The 17,977-nt window shown below is 45.3% G+C and overlaps 1 protein-coding gene across 1 annotated transcript; it reads right to left on the bottom strand.

Moving 5' to 3' along the window:
* CLCN6 (chloride voltage-gated channel 6) lies at window positions 1-17,722 on the bottom strand. Its single transcript, XM_042831814.1, has 23 exons — window positions 17,681-17,722; window positions 17,506-17,565; window positions 16,244-16,309; window positions 16,051-16,116; window positions 15,335-15,401; window positions 14,845-14,951; window positions 14,389-14,515; window positions 13,660-13,727; window positions 13,459-13,517; window positions 12,651-12,783; window positions 11,647-11,760; window positions 11,248-11,414; window positions 10,271-10,397; window positions 9,774-9,900; window positions 9,298-9,451; window positions 9,046-9,205; window positions 8,812-8,918; window positions 8,363-8,549; window positions 7,721-7,878; window positions 6,775-6,931; window positions 5,447-5,554; window positions 4,900-5,025; window positions 1-3,679 (listed from the first exon to the last, which is right to left on the bottom strand). The coding sequence occupies exons 1-23, from the start codon at window positions 17,720-17,722 to the stop codon at window positions 3,599-3,601; spliced, it is 2,568 nt and encodes an 855-aa protein (XP_042687748.1). The 3' UTR covers window positions 1-3,598.
* Between the last annotated feature and the right edge of the window lie 255 nt (window positions 17,723-17,977).

Raw genomic sequence — 17,977 nt, 5'->3', positions numbered from 1 at the left:
TCATGATCGTGGGTATTTCCACGTTCTATCAGTTTTATTACAACAAAGAGCAAAAATAAGACAACACTAGAAACATCAAAAGGCCTTGAAGTGCTGAAGGAGACACACAAACATTTTACTCTTAGACATGTTATGGAGTCATGGGTTCACAACATATGGTTACACAAACACTTCCCAAGTGCCATCGTTCAAATAAAAATGAGTTCATACAAATTTAAAAAATAATAATACAATTTATATACACCGTGGAATTAGCTTACATCATTTTGTAACAAAAACCAGTGCAAAAAGAAACAAATGGAAAGGTAAGTTGCTACCACTGGAATGGCTCACAGTTAATTAACACTGCACAGGAAACCACGAGGCAGGTGCCCCACATTACCCCAAACTTCTGCCATAAATACTAATCCAGTTCTTGGTTCCTAATCCTTTAGTGTTGTTTTGAGTAACAGGTTATAGGCACCTATGCTAAAAGTGCCTTGGTAAACCACCAACTAACCAGAAGAAAAGCAGTGAGGGTCTTGTTAGAAAGGAATGCAGTGAGCAGCAAAGTGCGACAACATGAGTGGTTTATTTAGGCAGAGATGAAATTCTGCATCTCCAATCATCACATAACTTGCAATTCCCCTTCTGCAAGTCATGTAACCAGTGAGTGCACACTCAGATTTCCCCTCAAAAAAAAAGCTGGGAGTCACCTGCTATCACTAGTTAAGATTTCTGTACTGACTGGGTGAAACGGGCGCGCTTTGCAGCAGGAAGGTTTGAATCAGAGAGATGTGCAGGCAGGGCAGACAGTGCTGACAGCTGACTGAACTTTCTCATGAGGATGCAGTTGGTCCTCAAACAAACTTTGGCAAGATTTTTCGCCTGGTGATTTAAGCAAGACAAACTCCAGGCGTTGAGGGGAGGAAATTCTGCAGCTACATCATCTGCTGCAACTTGTGTAGAGAAATAAAGCAGGGAATGAAAGAAAACCTTCCACACAATCACTCAACATGAGCAAGAAGAAAAGGATTTGCCATGGAGACACACAGAGCACTCCTTGAGAGCTTCTCTGACAGTATGGGACTGTAACAGCTTGAGCACAAATCCTTTGAATGAAAGGAAAGTTAGCAGAAGCATATTTTAAATAATTCAGCTTCAGGGAGTGCAAAGGTGTGCTGGAAGTTTCTCAGGGTAGCTTAGTGCAAGACCAGTTTTCAGGGAAAAAACAAATTTTAAAAAGCAACTGCAGTTCATCCAGAGAAAACCACCTTATTCCATACACAGCGAAACAACTTGGAAGTCAACAGCAGAAGCCAATACCAGCTTGCATGGTCTAAGAACAATGCTACATCTGCCTCAGCTAAGGAGTTGATATTGAAGGCACAAGATGGGTACTGGCTGCAGGAAAACACCTTTCTTCAATCTAGGAAGTTTAAGAGCTTGCTTGCCTTACCTGAAATGGACCCAACGCATTCAGAAGCCAGCAGAACTGCTTTCAGTGGAGGAGACAAGAGCTGTTGCTACAAGCTCCACAGTTAAGAAAGAGAAAAGAACAGATCAGTTTCTGCTCTTTAGTGTAGGTGCCTTTTTAATCAACCCTGGAAAGCAGCCATGGCTAATAAATGGTCCTGGGAATTAAAAAATGAAAGTTAAATTTTTAAGTGCTTATGAACAGCTTTGATAAAAATCTTTCCAGCAGAGCTGTGCTATGCTCCATAAGACAAGGGCCAATTCTGTCTCAACACTTTGTTTCACAACCCATCTCTCATTTGCAGGACGAAAATCAAGTGCATCCCATGACTTGACCATTTTTCTTGCAAGCACAGCCAGAGAATGTATCTGTGCCTCAGATACCCAGACTGCAAAGACAACACCATCACCTAAGGAGCTCCTGTGACTTGAAGAGCCATCTGAAGACTACAGCTGGTGCCCTGAACACAAAACCTCCTGGCCCTGGCTGCAGCAGCTTGCAGAGCACTGCCCTGCAACAGTTAGCCTCCACAAAGTCAAGAGGCTGCTCTAACAGATGTAGTGTTTAGACATGTAAGGAAAGGTCACCATTTCTTCAGGCTCGGTCAGGTAAAGCTTCAACATACATGAATTCCTTATTTCAGAACATAAAATAACGGCCAATTTCTTTCTGCTGCATCTCTCACCTCACTAGGTCCTTATGGCAGACAACAGGTTAAAAGGAGTGCTCAGAGACTGTGCAGAAGCTTTCCTGGGACACATTACTTAGCCCAGTCTCTTGGCTGAGAGAATGCTCTGTGCTTTATCAAGATAATCAACTCTGCAACCCCTGGAGGCACAATGTTGGCTTCCCACCCACAGTTATCTGCATGCAAAACTCAAAAAGGCAGGTGCCTGCTGGAACAATACAGGTGCTGGCCAGGATGGTACCTGCTAAAGCAGTAAACTGGCTGCAACTGGCTTTTAAATGCTGTTTTCACCCTTACAGACATTTGGCTGTTGCAGTTACAAATGTCATTCCAATCGTTTTCAGAGCCAGACAGCCTCACTTACCAACCTGCTGTGCAGCCCTAACTGCCAGTCACCAGCACCAAGTATCCCTCCTGCATGGCAGCCTCAAGTTACACCAGCTCCTCTCACTACGGAGTTATAGCTGGTCTGTAGCTGTATTGGAAAGGTGTCCCTGGCTCTCCCTGCTGGGTCACTACAAGAACACAGTACCTATAAATGCAGGAGTGTCAAGTGGTGACAAAGTTGAGTGCCACAACGTACCTTAGGAGCATCTCTTGCAGGGAGATAATGGTAGCAACAGCTAAGAGGGAAAAATGAAATCTCCCTTCTCTGAGATGCTCTGTAAGTGTATTAAATATTTATAGTCCAGGCAGTAACTAGAATTAAACTGTTTTGAACTCATGATTTTCCAAAATGCTCTCAAAAGTCAGCTGTTGTCAAAAAACGTTACAGAAAGGACACTCTCCCATGGGAAGAGTAGAAAAATTAGGGGGGGGAGAAAAAAAAAAAAAAAAGGAGGCAAGGGTGGAAAAAATATGAGAAATTGAGAGCACCCACAAAGTGATGTGCATTTCCAGAGAGTTGGCTTTTTATGCTGCTTTTCAGAAAAGCCATCTTCCAAAGCAGCAATTTGATAACTTCATTATCTCCTCTCAGCCTTAACAGCTATTCCCCTCTTACACAAGTAAGGCAAAAGTTGCAGGAACAAGAGAGGAAGAGGAGAAGGGAGATGCACAGGAGGACAGGGAAAAGATACTGCAGTTCTCTGCACAGGGTACAGTGGTGCTAGATGGTTCTTTCATCCAAGCCTCAAAAATAAACCAAACCTAAACAGCAGAACGTATACTGCTGGGACAACACCTGATGAAAGGCTAGGGCACAGGAACATAAAAAACCTGGATGAAGAGTGGTCAAACCAAGTGCCTGAGACTAGTCAGTAGCTCTGGGCTCAAGCAGTTCCTCTAATTCTCTGGCTAGCAAGATGTTTTCCAGCTCCCCAGGCTTGATATGCGTGTGAGAAGCCAAATGGCCAGTCCTGGGCCTTGTGGGGTCCAAGCAGAATGCAAGCGCGTGTGCGGGCTTGGAAGAGGGAGGCAGCCACACCAGCAGTGGGGCAGGATGGGCAGGGGCATCAAATGGTCTGATAGTGTTGTCTCAGCCTCGCCTGCAGGAATTCGTGGGTCAGGTTGTGCCGAGTGATTATCCCAACAATCTTAAAGAGGAAGAAAAAAAGGAAAGAAAGACGTGTCAGTAACACAGATGTGCCACTAAGGGGTGTGCATAGTAGTTCCAAACCTACAGCCCCTTCTTGAAGCACACATCTACAGGCAAGGTACACTGCTTTAATGACACCCGAATTGATAGCTTAGCTCCTGCTGTGTCTGGACACAATAGGCACCCCTGCTTATAAAGGGAAAGCTATTGGAAATGTCAAAGCTGTCTCACATGGCTTCATTAAAGACATCTCTTGTTTGCCACGTGAAAGGATGGCAGATTGCTCACCAGAAATTCTAAGAAGCTCTGAAGATGAAGCAGTAAAATAAGCAAAGTGGTGAATGCACACTGACTGTCAATGACTAGCAGGTCACCAAAGGGGCCTTCTCTGCCAGACTGCTGGGAGACAGTCAAACTACACATCTCAGCCAATGAAACAGCTCAGTAATTTTACACAGTGAGAGTTCAGAGCTGGGCTGCTCTCTGGTACCACAGGAGCATCTTGTTTAAATGTGGAATGAGTTTACAGCACATGTTTTCCAATAAGTTATTTAGGGTAGCTATTAGGAACACCCAAAGGCAAAGACAGCACTGCTGTCTCATTTGGACAGACCAGTTCTGGCTATTAACATCAGGATTTTGCCTCCCTGTTCAGGCTTAAGGGAAACACCTTCTCATTATGCTTATAGGAAGTTACTGACACCTACTGACTACTCCTGCACACTGTAGATGGCAGAGAGACAATTATGGTGAAACAAGCACAATTTTTTCTGCTGTCCCTACAAGTAAGAACATAGGATGCAAGCTCCTGTCCAACAGGAAAACCTCCTGTCCCACCATATGGGAAATTCTACTTTTGGTCTTGAATAAAGCTGTTAAATAAGTGAAACTGGTGACTTCTTATGAGCTCAAGGACTCTTAAAAAGGTACAAGACATGCCTCCACGTGCTGTTATAACTTGAGAGGAGGCAGACTGCGTGTCCCACCCTTTGGGTGAAGACAAGGAGCAGAGCTGCAAACTAAAGATGGTAATGAAGTCACAGCAATTAACAGTGCTCCAGAGTCTTAAGACCACCACATTCTGACTCCATTAAAATGTGCCTGTTTGATATTAAAACAGATCTTAACTCTCTCTTAAAAGTGAAAGCATTGCAAAAAACAAAACAAAACAAATCTGCTTCCTTGTTTAACAGAGACAAAACTGAGATAAGGACTTACCTCTCCAACTGCGTTCACCACTGGTAAATGTCTGAGCCCCATTGTCCTAAACAAGTTAAAGACTTGAGATACATGAGTGTTTGGAGAAACAGCAAAGGGTGACGGGTTCATGTAGGGGGTGACATCCTAAGAAAGGAAAAACAGGGTATTATTTACAGAAGGCATTTTCAGTAGTTCTGGAAATCACTAAGAAGCAATTTCTGCAGCCCCTCCAACCTTCTGATCTCTAGACAGCATATCCACCTATGGGAGTATTGTGTTTCTCTACAAAGTTGTTTCATTTTCAGAAACCTCATTTGACACAATTGGTTTTAACCCATAATCTTAAGAAAAGCTTAATGCTGCATAAATCCTCTAAGCAGGATAAATGTAGGTCCACAATGATGCTCCCACTTGTAAACAAGGCTGGATGAATGCATGAAAAGCATGTGACGTTGGCCACTGCACAGAAGGTTGGATTCAACTGTACTCTTAGCTCTTCTTAAAGGCTTAAAACAGCTCTGAATGTTTATCAGGAAGCACTGTCACATTGCAGTGCATCTCTTACCACTATCATGCGAGGGTTCAGCAATGTGAGGTCCAGGTCATGGATATCTGGATAGCGGGGATAATCCTCTGACATTTCTGCATGAGACAGACGAGGCTGACTTGCACTCTGCAATTAAAACAAATGCCACTGAATCAAGCTGCCACCTTCCCACGTAGTTCACAGCCTGCAAGCAGCACAGCCAACAACGCTTCTCAATGCCCTACGCTTATTCAGACTGCCTTCCTCCTCTGCCCACATAAAAATACCTTCTCTAAAAGCATTCCTCCTAGTTGCTCATCTCAGTAAACCCATACGAATAGAGTAATGGATATGCTCTCCAAACTCTGATACATCCTGGTTGAAAAGGACTTGAGGGTACTGGCAAGCTGGATGTAAGGCAGCAGTGTGCCCACACAGCCCAGAAAGCCAACCATGTCATGGGCAGCATCAAAAGAAGCACAGCCAGCAGGTTGAGGGAGGTGATCCTTCTCCTCTGCTCTGCGCTGGTGAGACCTCACCTGGAGTATTGTGTCCAGATGTGGAATCCTCAAAACAGAGACATGTGGACCTGTTGGAGCGTGCCCAAAGGAGGACCACAAAAATAGAACACCTCCCTGCATGGACAGGTTAGGAGCTGGGGCTGTGCAGCATGGAGAAAAGAAGGCTCCAGGGCCTGTCAGTATTTAAGAAGGGGACAGACTCTTTAGCAGGGTCTGTAGTAATGGGACAAGGGGAAATGGTTTCCAACTAGAGCAGAGGAGATTTAGATTAGATACAAGGAAGAAGTGTGTGTTTTGTTTTTGTTTTAAACAATAACAGTGAAGCACTGGCATGGATTGAATATCTCCAAGGATTGGACTCCCATGTCAGGATGAATGGGGTTCTGAGCACCTGATCGAGCTGTAGGTGTTCACTGCAGGAGAGTTGGACTAGCTGACCCTTAAGGACCTTTCCAACTCCAAAGATTCTATGATTCTATGAACACGTGGGAAGGAACAAAACAGGATTGTGGAAACTGGGTCCAAAACACAAATGCTCATAACGATTTGAGCAATAGCTGAAAATCTCCTGGTAAAAGCTTGGCTTGTTGGCAGCAAGAACACACAGTATATGCTGCTGGTTGCCCTCCTTGTGTTTTAAGATCTACTCTCCATTCCCAGTTTCACTTGCACCTTCACAAAACAAAAACTCGCATGAGCCAATTTTCTTCACCCCAAATACAGTAGCTTATCTCCTTAGATGTAAGACGTAAAAATAGGTAAAATGCTCTTGTCTGCCCATAAGTATTGTCCCCAGCTCTGAGGGCAGAGATGTCTTTGCTACAGTTCTAGATTAGGAAGACTCACTGACTGGCTCTCGGAGTAACAAACACCCCTGACAAGGAGGGTGACCAGCTGCGAGCGCAAGATCAAGCCATGGAAGGTCAAAGGTCTGAAACGTTCCTCCATGGTCCACTCCTCGCTGGGAGACTGGTCAGGATACAGGTTGGGGTAAGGAGTGTATCTGTGAATAAATGCATGCAGTAAGTTGCCTGAACATAAGGAGAAACACACATCCCTTCCTCCAAAACAACAGCTATTTCTGGTCTTCACAACCTTCTCCAGAATATTTCAGGGATTCTTGCTAGGGACAAACAAGTCATTTCTCCAGACCAGCAGAGAAGGGTCAGATGCTATTACCATGGAAAGAGCATTACACCAGCAGCAGGATGGAAATAGCCTCCTAACTATCAGTTTAAGTTCGCTTCCTACTAAAGCAATTTTCAGTGCCAAATTACTCAGATTCTAATAAAAGCTGAAGTACCTGGTGGGATGTCAGTGTGTAACTCCACCCATACATGTCACAATCACTAGGTTAGAAACTGATTAACCACACTGGGCTTCTGCTTGGAAACAACTGCAATACACACCTAGTGACTCCGCCTAGTTACCAGAAAGGTGGTATCAAGAACTACAGAAGAAATTCATTAGCTCCTCTCTTGGGAGGAATGAGCTTCACTGAGCTCTCAGGTTTTCTGCAGAAAATAAGGCATCAATTTCTACAGCAAAGGCATTTCCCCAGGTAGTCCATCCTCTCCAGGTAGTATTTCTGTGTGGGTACTTGATGGAAATCTAAATTAAAAGGCCAGTCAGCATCAAACTATTATCCTAGGACTCATTGCAGGTTCCAGCACTGCCTAATGAGTCCTGACAACAGTTGTAAAAAACACGGATGCTGATACTGCTTCCTCCAGCACACGAAGTAATGGGGACTGTACAGAAAAACCCAGTTTCCAAACCTTCATGATCTCACCTTCTCTCTAGCATTTGCTGCAGCAAATCCTCCTTCTCTGGTGGCTCCTCTGTCGTTATGTGCTCATCGCACATGTTGCGCAGCTCACTCGAAGGATAGGATTTCATGGACTGACTCCGTTTGCGCTGCTCTCCAGCTCGGGTGAGAATGCTGGATTTCTGTGCACAGCAGTGTTGAGATATTCACTGAGCAGGTCAATAATTGTCAAAGAGTGACTACAAACTGTTTGCTTAGGAAGTCAGGCACCCTTTTTGCTAGAGCACAGGTACACCACATTAGTCACTGCAACCTTAAGTTTATGTTTCCCCCATCCTCCTTATGTGAACGAGAGAAGCATTTAGCAATTATTATCAGTCTCAAATGTGGATTCAATACTTCAGTGCTGAATCCAGAATTTTTCCATGTCTATCCTGAACTGGTTACTTAAAAGGAACCCTTCCTCGCTTTTGCTTCTAGAAATGCAGCCCTCTGTTCTGCCTCTGTCGTGACCAGGGGAATGGGAATGAAACTGCATTTCTGAAGACTTGGTATTTCGGTAGGTGCTCGTGTCTGGTGTGAAGTCTGCACTGACAAAGGAAGGGGTCTTCCACCTGCACAACCAAACTCTTTATTCTTCCACGTACTGAAGCAGCAGCTTCTTACCTTGAATTTGATGTTGTTGCTGATCAGCTGATTTCCCTTCATGAACTCCCTCTCGTTGCCCCGGTTCTCAGTCACAACAGGGAAGGCATGATGAACAGTTGTGCGCAGGATGCTAACGAGGGACTGGATCCGGGTGTGGGGGTAGACATAGGTCAGGTTGGGTTCCATGATGTCACTGGCTCGTAGTCTGAGGAAACAGAAAAATCCAAGATTGCTGCATGCATCTCATCTGCTCCTCAGATCTCCACCTGTCCAACCCTCCTCACCAAGGGCGCCAGCACCTATTTCCTGCTCAGGCCTGATGCACAACTTCCAGCTCCTCTCACAGCAGTTGATGCAGCCAGGTTTGTTGGACACACAGCAACATCCTCCCATTACAACATTCCTTTCTGAGGAATGTTTCTAAGACAAACTCTAACCCACAGCCCTGCCAAGAGTAGCAGCCTTACTTATCCATTTCCACCTCTGTTTCCCACTCCAGAAGAGGCACTCCTCTCAAGTTCACATGGATGTCATAGATCCCTTTGTTGAAAAAGTCTCCTGTCCATTTGGCTACCTGCGGAGCAAACAGAAGGCCTGCTGAGTTGTTGCTCCAAGTAAAAGACTTCTTGGCTCAAGGTGGCCATGGGAAGGAGAGAGATTCAGGGCTGGCACATGCTCGAGAAGCCAGAGCTAAGACTCACCATGAGGGTGATCATTATTGGGAGCCCATAGGTGATTTCATTGGTGGATTCAATTAAGATTACAGTCAGGCTAATTGTCATCCGGACCACCCCTCCCAGGAACGCTGCTGCTCCAATCAGTGCGAAGGTTCCTGAGTAGATGTGATCCAAGCCAATATAGCTAGGGGAAAACAAAGAGCCCTGAGATTAGAATAACCTGACTGAGAGCTCAGCATGCACCTGCAGCACAGCTCTCCCACACATTCAATGCACCTTTTGAGGAGGTTGGCGACCAGGCGTCCGAAGGCAGCCCCACAAAGCAGTGATGGCACAAAAAGACCACTGGGCACAGAGATCCCGTATGTCCAGCAGGAGAGTAAGAAATAGAGAAGGAAGAACAAGGAGAGTGTGACTGGGCTGAAAGTACCTGCAACACAAGAACAATCATGACTAAAGGGAAAAAGGCCTGTGGAACAGATAGCAGTCTTCCACCATCCACCCCTTGGCTCACAGCAGACCCACCTCACAACAGTCTCACAGTTCAAACACACGTGAAGACAGTAAGTAAGCAGAAAAGTAGGAAAAGCAGGCCTTTCTTTTCATGGAGAGGTCTTTACTCTGTTGTACCAGCAGCCCCCCGAGCTTGAAGATGCTTTTAGCTTTATGGTTCTTGCAACAAGACTGTTTTCAAGCAAGATGAAGCTCTGAACCCTAAGAATAGCACAAGGCACTGCCTGCTAGCTACTCACCATCTTGATGGAAGAGCTGGAGGATAGCTGACTCCTGAGGGTTGAAGAAGAGAGTGGCCATGTCATTATAGGTTTCGTTTGGGCAGAAGAATGTTTTGATGCTTGAATTCACATCTTCTGACATACCCTGATGAAGAACACAAAAGATATGAAGAGTTAAAATCTACCCCCTGCTATGTCAGCTACTGTGTAGAACGAGAGTAACCCTTCTGTACAGGGCTCTCAGCACACAATTTGAGATGATCAGACCAAAACAACAGTGGCAGACATTAGGCCTGCACCATCAATAGGCTGATTCACAGCGTGAGCATATTTGCCAAACTACAAAAGCACAAACTGCAGCTTTTATTATTACCTTCAGGTTCTGCAACTGCCCATAAGCTTTCATTCAAATTTTCTGTAGGTACTGCATGCCATCAGGAGCTCATCACCTGCCAGGGGTCCTCTGATGGGTGAATATGAAGACAACAAACATGGAATCAAGGAAGATTCCTCACCTGTGTACTCAAAGTGTCATTGCCAGGGCGACTGGTGGAAGACATCTGCCGACATTCCCCCAGGACCATGGAGGCCACAAAGACGACGACGGTTGTAGTCAGCGACACAAGCAGGCTCTCCAAGACTCTGCAATCACACAGCAGAAAACACACACTGAAACCACACAAAGACCCATAGCCCAGCGTGGCATCTGACTCTGAAATAGGAAGAAGCAGACACCACAGCTTAATACTTGAAAATAGGGGAGCCTGCAAGCCAGGCTGAATTATGACTTGGTGGCCAGGATTGCATTAGCTCCCTTTTTTAATTTCCTGCCCCTTAAAGGAGCTATTTCTGTTCTCAGAACACGCAGTCACATATAAAAAGCCACAGGGAAGAGTTCAATGATGATGCTGTTCACATGGAAACGATGTTCTCTGTATCCTTACAACACAGATGACTATTCTGTCTAGACACACCAGACAGGTTGATGCACAGTCTCTCCTACCTCCCTCCCAGCTACTGAAATACCTTTTCCTTTTCCCCTCTAAACCTGGGCTTCTCATTTAAGAACACTGCCTACAGCAGTCAGCTTCCGGAACAGCATGGCAATTCTCTAAATGCCACAGGCAGATTAATTGTGGTTTCAACCACACAAGATAACAATCTACTCTTTCTACATCTGTTTGGACAAGATACAGAAGAATCCTGCATGGAGATGAAGCTCTATTTTGCTCAGCTATAAACATGAGTCCCCTTCACAGCCCCTATAAGGAGATCCCAGCTTTTGTTACCTCACCCTAGTAATTACAGAAACAGTGATAGAGCATAACAATTCATTTTTGGTGTTCATCTCTGAAGTTCTATAGATGCTTCATTTTGTGATTTCAATATGAATACATCCAGCTTTTCCTCCAGCCCTCTAAATTGATGCATTTGCTTTGGGATGATGAACACACATGAGAACAGCTGCACAAGCTCAAGAGAGAGCAAATACCTGACAAGCTTTGGTTTGGGATGCACGTTCCGCATGCGGTACTTTGCGAGCCTCTTGTTTAGACAGTTGAAAGTGGCTCCAAGAAGGCCTCCTACAATCCCCATCAGAATGAAGAAGCCCAAGTCCACAGCTGTCCAGAGGTGGCACTTTTTATCAGACTCAGAACACTGTGCAACAAAGCATAAGAAACCCATTAGTAGCTGTAGTTTCCTGCCACTGCTTCTGCCTTAACAGCAAGATAGCTACAGCCATAGTGGAGCAATCCTGTGTTAGGATATCAGTGTGCTGCTGCTAAACATAACTGCCCTTAAATCAAACACACACTCACCCACCCACCCACAAAACCAGCAAGAAACACTGAACTGACCAGAGGGGAAAAACCACATTGCTAAATCTTACCTTAAACTCTCCAAAGTTCAGCAGACCAGGGAGCTGAAAAGACCCCCAACTCCCAAACTGAATCCCAGAGCGGAAGAAATTCAGGGTGAAGGTGGCAGCCATGGAACAGAAAAGCTAAGGAAGTTAATATATGGAAAGAAATTAATTAATAAGAATTAGAACTGGCACAGTCAGCCCCTCCTTGGCACTTATGGCTGGAGAAAGGTGCATCAGAACCTTTATGAAAACGGTCCTACTGAGGGTACCCATTTCCTGCTCCAAAAGAGAGCAGGCTTAGAAGGCACTACTATAATCAACTGATCTGGCCTCCCACATAAGAAGAATTAGGAATGTCACCCAGTAATTCCTCCAGCATTTTTTTTTTTAATCAGATACAGTAATTTACAGTTAAAAAACAATTACAGGGCACTAACAGCTTGTTTAGAGGGGGAATTGAGGTCTTCATTGGCTCTGATAGAACTGCCATGTTAGCAAATCCCTGGCTCCTCTTATCCCTGCTGAGAAACAGCAGACTAACTGAATCCCACCAACAGGGCATTTTGTGTAAGGAACACCAAAAACACAATGAGATACGACACACCGTTAGAAAAACTGTCAACTTCACAAAACCAAACACTGCAAGGAAGAAAAACCCCCAAATAGAATGCACAGGGCATTGCTGCAGTACAGCTCCCCAAGGCACAGGACAGCAGAAAGAAATTCATCACCTGCTTGCTCTGCTCTCACAGAAACAGGCTGCAAAGGCCCAGGCATAAAAGCCATTTCTCTCATGTACCTGAGAAAACTATGCCACCTACAAAGCTGTCTCGTAGTTCTGGATAGTACCAGATTACTCTCTGCCCTTGATCTGTATTAATTCTGGGGCACTGATAGAGAAAGCAATCTCTCCCCTACCAGGCGGGCTCAGGACGAGACACAGGATAATGAGAATGCCCTCACAGACAAGTTCTCTTCAAGGTCCAGCTCAAGGAACAGACATACAGAGAGCGCCAGGCACTCCTTACCACTTTCCATGTAAGCCCTTGGTTCCAGAAGGAGGAACCTTCTTCCAGGCTGAAAAGAGTACCCCCAATTGGGGCTCCGAAGGCAGCTGCAACCCCTGCAGCTGCTCCAGCAGATACAAAGTCCCTTTTATCCCTGAAGAGGAAAAGAACACCAGTTTAGCAGCAGAGAGCTGTGAATGTGCTTATAGATTGTACAAAATAAGGAACAATCCCCATTTATCGATATATCCTGGGGATACATGAGTAGCAGCTGGGAGAAGTACTGGCCATGGAGAACAACACCATTTGATCAGCAAGCTGTTGCAGCACCATGCTCTTTTTCTAGAGCACCAATACAGAGCAAAGCACCATGGTGCTACGTGACTGCTGAGTACACAAGGAAACATCCCACACCATGGTGGGATCCAGCATCACCTGGAAGAACTCCAGAGAGGGAAGGGCAAGTTTTTATTCACATTCAGGTGGACCTGCCTTCTCTGGAGCCTATCTTGGTTTTAGAGGGTGCATAACTGAGCTTGTTACCAACAATGAAACCATTTAACTATTCAGATTAAAGGTTTTAAGTAGGTAGAGATTTGCTGAGCAGCATGAAAGAACATTGGTGAACATGGAGATCAGAGCTGGGATCCCTTAAGGACAGCAGTGAAGAGTCACTTTACTTATCCTGCTGCTGTCTTGCTGCAGAATGAGGCTGCAGAAAAAACACAAGTGACTGATTTCATCTCAGGCAGCTGCCCTTCTCCCAAGAAGTCTGCTCAATTCACCCCTCCCTCCCCTTTCCCTCTTCTCCTCATCCTGCAGACAGTACCTGTCACTGCGGAAATATGGGAAGTTAAACTGGATCTTCCTCAGTGAGATGCTCTGGAACTACAAAGAAAGTAAAGATTTAGAAATACAGGTGATAGAAACTTACTACTCACAGTACTCTTACAAAGCAGTGGTGTGGACTGCTGGTCCCTAATCAATGTCTTGGAGAACAGAATGATTTTCTGCCCAGGCCAGCACTAACCTGGGGCAAACCCGCACCCACGACAGCACCACTGTGGATCATTGGACCTTCCTTCCCAACAAAAAGACCTGGAAAAATAAGATTGATAAGTCACACAGAATCACCAAGGTTGGAAAAGACCTTCAAGATCATCCAGTCCAACCATCCACCTATCACCAACAGTACTCACTAAAAGTAGCCAGCATATTTCCTGCCCTCTTCCTTGTTGACAGTACCAGGACAGATCATTTCACCACTCCCACCGTGTGTCCCATGACACAGTTCCTCTGTACCAGGCCATAAGGTACAGAAGTAGTTTCCAATACCTAAGCTGACTCCAGGCTCCTCTCAAGGGAAAAGGGAGTTGTTGAACCCTTTGTGCCCCACAAAGATTTGTGAACAGACTTGGAAATCAGGCAGAAATATTCTACAACTACTCCTTCAATGACTCTGAACTCCCCAGGTTACTGTGAGTCCTGCTGCGTACAACACAGCCTCCTTCAGACTGCTCCAGGTAATGTGTTCTGAAGAATTCTCACGTCTCCCTCTTAGACGGAGACGCCTCTTGCTGACCCACCTAGAAGAGCACCTGTTCTCTTAACAGTTCCATCCCTTCTGTCTTACTGACTCTCACAACTAGCCCATCAAAATCATTTCACCAGAAAGACAGAGAAGCCTCCTGCACCCTCCCCTTTGTTTCTCTCCCTTCAGTGATTCCGTGCCCCAACAAGACATCACAGCCCTTCTTACCTCCTGCTACACTGAAGAGCACTCCCACAGCTTTGCACACCACCGTCCTGAGCCGCACAACCCCTGGAACTTTTACCCCATTGAGGTAGCACTTAATTTCAGGAATTCCTGATCCAGCTGCCACAGGCTGCAGAAAGGAAACACTGATGCTGTGCTGTACTAATGTCAAAGCTGACTGACAACATCTCAGTTGTCACCCCACCTCAGTCAGAGGGCACAGCAGGGATCAAGAGACATTACTTAGCTAAATCAAACAGCACTGTGAAGTTAGTTCTTAGAACTCCAGAGAGGGAAGGGCAAGTTTTTATTCACATTCAGGTGGACCTGCCTTCTCTGGAGCCTATCTTGGTTCCACAAGATAGCCTTGGGCTGTGGGCAGGAAGGAAGCTTCCTACCTAGAACCCACGTGAGAGAAAAGGAAGAATGTACAAAGTGCAGCACAGTCTTAAGTCTTACCTGGATCAGGACTAGAAGACTTGCAAGAAAAACAAAGGTCAAATTGAACCCCAGCAGCTCCAGTAAAGACAAGGCAAGACAGCCTTTCTCAGTGCATTCTTCCACCGCTGCATGGAGGGTCAAGGAAAGCAACAACATTCTTCCCATCACACAATCATTCGGTGTTGGCTGGCAACAAGAGCCAAACTTGTGCTTCCAACTCTGGGCAGAGCAGGTTACCACTCATCAGAGAGCCAATCACCCAGCCAGAGCTCCAGGCTGAGCTATGAGGAAGGGAAACAACTCGATCTTTCAAAGATCAGCCTTTGCCCACATACTGATTCTGAAACTACTTTCTTGGTTTCAAGGGTTTCACAGGCAAATTAAAACCTGATTAATCAACAATGTGACCGACGGCAAAAGTCTAAAAGAATCAGCTGCTCTGAGCAAAACCTGACAAGAAAAGGGTCACTTGAGTCCAACGGGACTCCAACCATCAGGTAAAAGATACAGCTTTGTACAACCCGGAACTTGAGCTGGGTGAAGAGCCGTACAAAGAAATCCACAAAGAGGCCCACCTATGAAAAAAAAATGACAGACCTGTCATCAGAAATCACTACATGCAAGCAACAAAGACCAGCCTCTAGCAAGCCCTGCCAGGAATACACACACGTGAGAGGACAGAAGATGAAGAAGGCAGAGTAAGTAACTTGGAACAAGTAAGAGCAAAGTAACTTGGGAAGCTTAAATTCAGTGCCTCCTTTGTTCTGAGACAGATCCATCCCAGGATTATTCCACTTCAGAGCATTAATCTGGTAGCATTCTTAACACCTACAACTTACATTGGGGTACAGAAGAAAGCTGATGTTTAACTGAGGCATACAGTCAGAAAAGCTGATTTTCAGGCACATACAGTGAAGTCTACACTGCCAAACATAAACTCAGCTCAACTGTAAACTGGCATTCTGTTTGATTAAGTGCTCACTTTGGACAAGTTCTGCAAAGTTAAAGAATTTGTCTGAATACTTTGCAGAGAAAACACAGCAACATCTGGAAGAAAAAAAGCTCTCCTGGAATATAATGCATCAACAATGTGCTTTAATTCCCAAAAGCCACCTCCAGCCAGGAAGTTCTCCACTTCATGAACGTATTTACTCAGCTTCCCTCTTTTGCCATTGACTTCTAACTTATTCCTGCTGATCTCTTCCCAAACAGCATGATCCTTACCAGTCCCGTGCAGACTCCAATGGCAAAAACCATCACCCATTTCACTGCTTCATAGTTTCGGGCTTTCTGTTCAGAAATAGGATTAAAGAATAAATAAATAAACGAGCCTGGTCAAAGGAACATACAGAGATCAGAAAACTTTCTACAGCTTTAGCTCTCAAGATACTAAAAGCTGAAACAAACAAGTTCCTACCTTGTTGTCCATGCTCTCCAAAACTTCCAAGTATGGGTCATTGATACAGCGATCGTAATCCAAGCTCTGGAAGAAAGCCAAAAGGTCAACCTAAGAACATCAGCCGCTATGGACTGTGCAAGAATCTGCCCACAGTGACCTTGTTAAAGATTACAGAAGTCATTACTTCCCCAAAGCTTGTTTTGCAAACGAGCGTGGGAGGCAAAACTTCTGTAAGCAACTTTGTTTAAGAATTTCCAGTAGAGCCAAGCTGTGAGAATCAGGAAGAGCAGACCAGGATAGGAAACAAATAAACTGATTAACACAACCTTAAATTAAAGTCATAACGTACAGACTTAGACCTTGCTTTGTTAGGTGCCTCCAATGTGACAGTGCAAGGGGCAACATCAGACTTAATCTTTAGTTACAGCAGAATTACTAGGTACGAATTCTCAACAGGCAGCACCAGCTCTTAACCTCATCACAGGAGGAAGCTAAAAGTAATAGTTGTCCCACTGTAGTCACAAGGTATCATTACTTTCTACCTGTATCAGCATTACTTTTTTGAGCCAAAGGGTAACAGGTTGCTGTTCCATCAAGCAGTAACAGCTTGCTGACATCCATGCTGACAGCAGCTCCTCTAAATAACTCAGGGCCTCCATTCAGACACTTAACAACCAATAATCTCCTGTAAGAGTCAGGACCTTACCTTTCAGGTAGATGGAAAGATCTGCTTCTTTCTCAATAGGAATCTGACTTAAGCAGCAGATGGTCAAGACCTACTCAGAGCACAGGGCTGTAACCTACAAATGCCATATCAATGAATGCAGAGCAGGTCCTTGCAAGAGCAGCAGCTTTTGGCATTCCTGTGGTGCCAAGGAAATCTAGCTGTAGTGATGCAATTGGACTTCTTGCCCCATTTCAGACTCAAACTGATCAAAAGCTGTGTGCAGTTCTTTCACAGAATCACAGGACTGCAGCGGTTGGAAGGGAGATCATCAAGTCCAACTTTCTGCTAAAGCATTTTCTCTACAACAGGTCATAGAGAAAGCGTGCAGACAAATCTTGAGTAATTCCAGAGAAGGAGTCTCCATCACCTCTGTGTGCAGCCTGCCCCACTGCTCCATCACTCTGACAGTAAAGTTCTTCCTTACATTAACACAGAACTTTGATGTGCTCATTTTGGCTCATTGCTCCTTGTTCTACTGCTGCAAAAGGACACCAGCCCCACTTACATGACTTCAGCACTTGAGATATTTAGGAAGCTGATGTTTATTGCTCACCTCATAGTCTTTGCGTGGAAGGATCTCATCTTCCTCTTCATGAGTTTCTCCCAGGATCGTCTACAGAACAAAAGGGCAACGTAAAATGAAAAATAATCAGCAGGATGAATGCAGATCCCAAAATGAGGATCACTGCATACAAAGCTAAGGCGCGGGCTGTGAAAACATCCCTTACATCAGATAAACGCACAACTACAGAGCAGAACCAGAGTACCATTTAGCCTGGACAAGCCCTCTAAGGTCATCCAGCCCACATCCCTCAGAGCCACACACCCACACTGCACTCCCCCGGGGATGCCGAGCCACTTATTTCCCCACACAGCTGTGCCAGCACGTCACCACTCCACACAGGGCTTTACGTTACAGCTCACAGCTCAGCGGCAGGAAGGGCAGCACAGCAGGCAACGGTGAGGCGGGCTGAGGCGCCCGGGGCCCAGCGCCATGGCAACACCCAACGCCCGCCCGCCCGCCC

The sequence above is a fragment of the Centrocercus urophasianus genome, unplaced genomic scaffold, assembly GCF_019232065.1.
Source record: "Centrocercus urophasianus isolate 14NV4802_14NV808 unplaced genomic scaffold, USGS_Curo_1.0 seq_36, whole genome shotgun sequence".
Classification (NCBI taxonomy): domain Eukaryota; kingdom Metazoa; phylum Chordata; class Aves; order Galliformes; family Phasianidae; genus Centrocercus; species Centrocercus urophasianus.
This window is presented reverse-complemented; position numbering and strand designations above follow the sequence as displayed.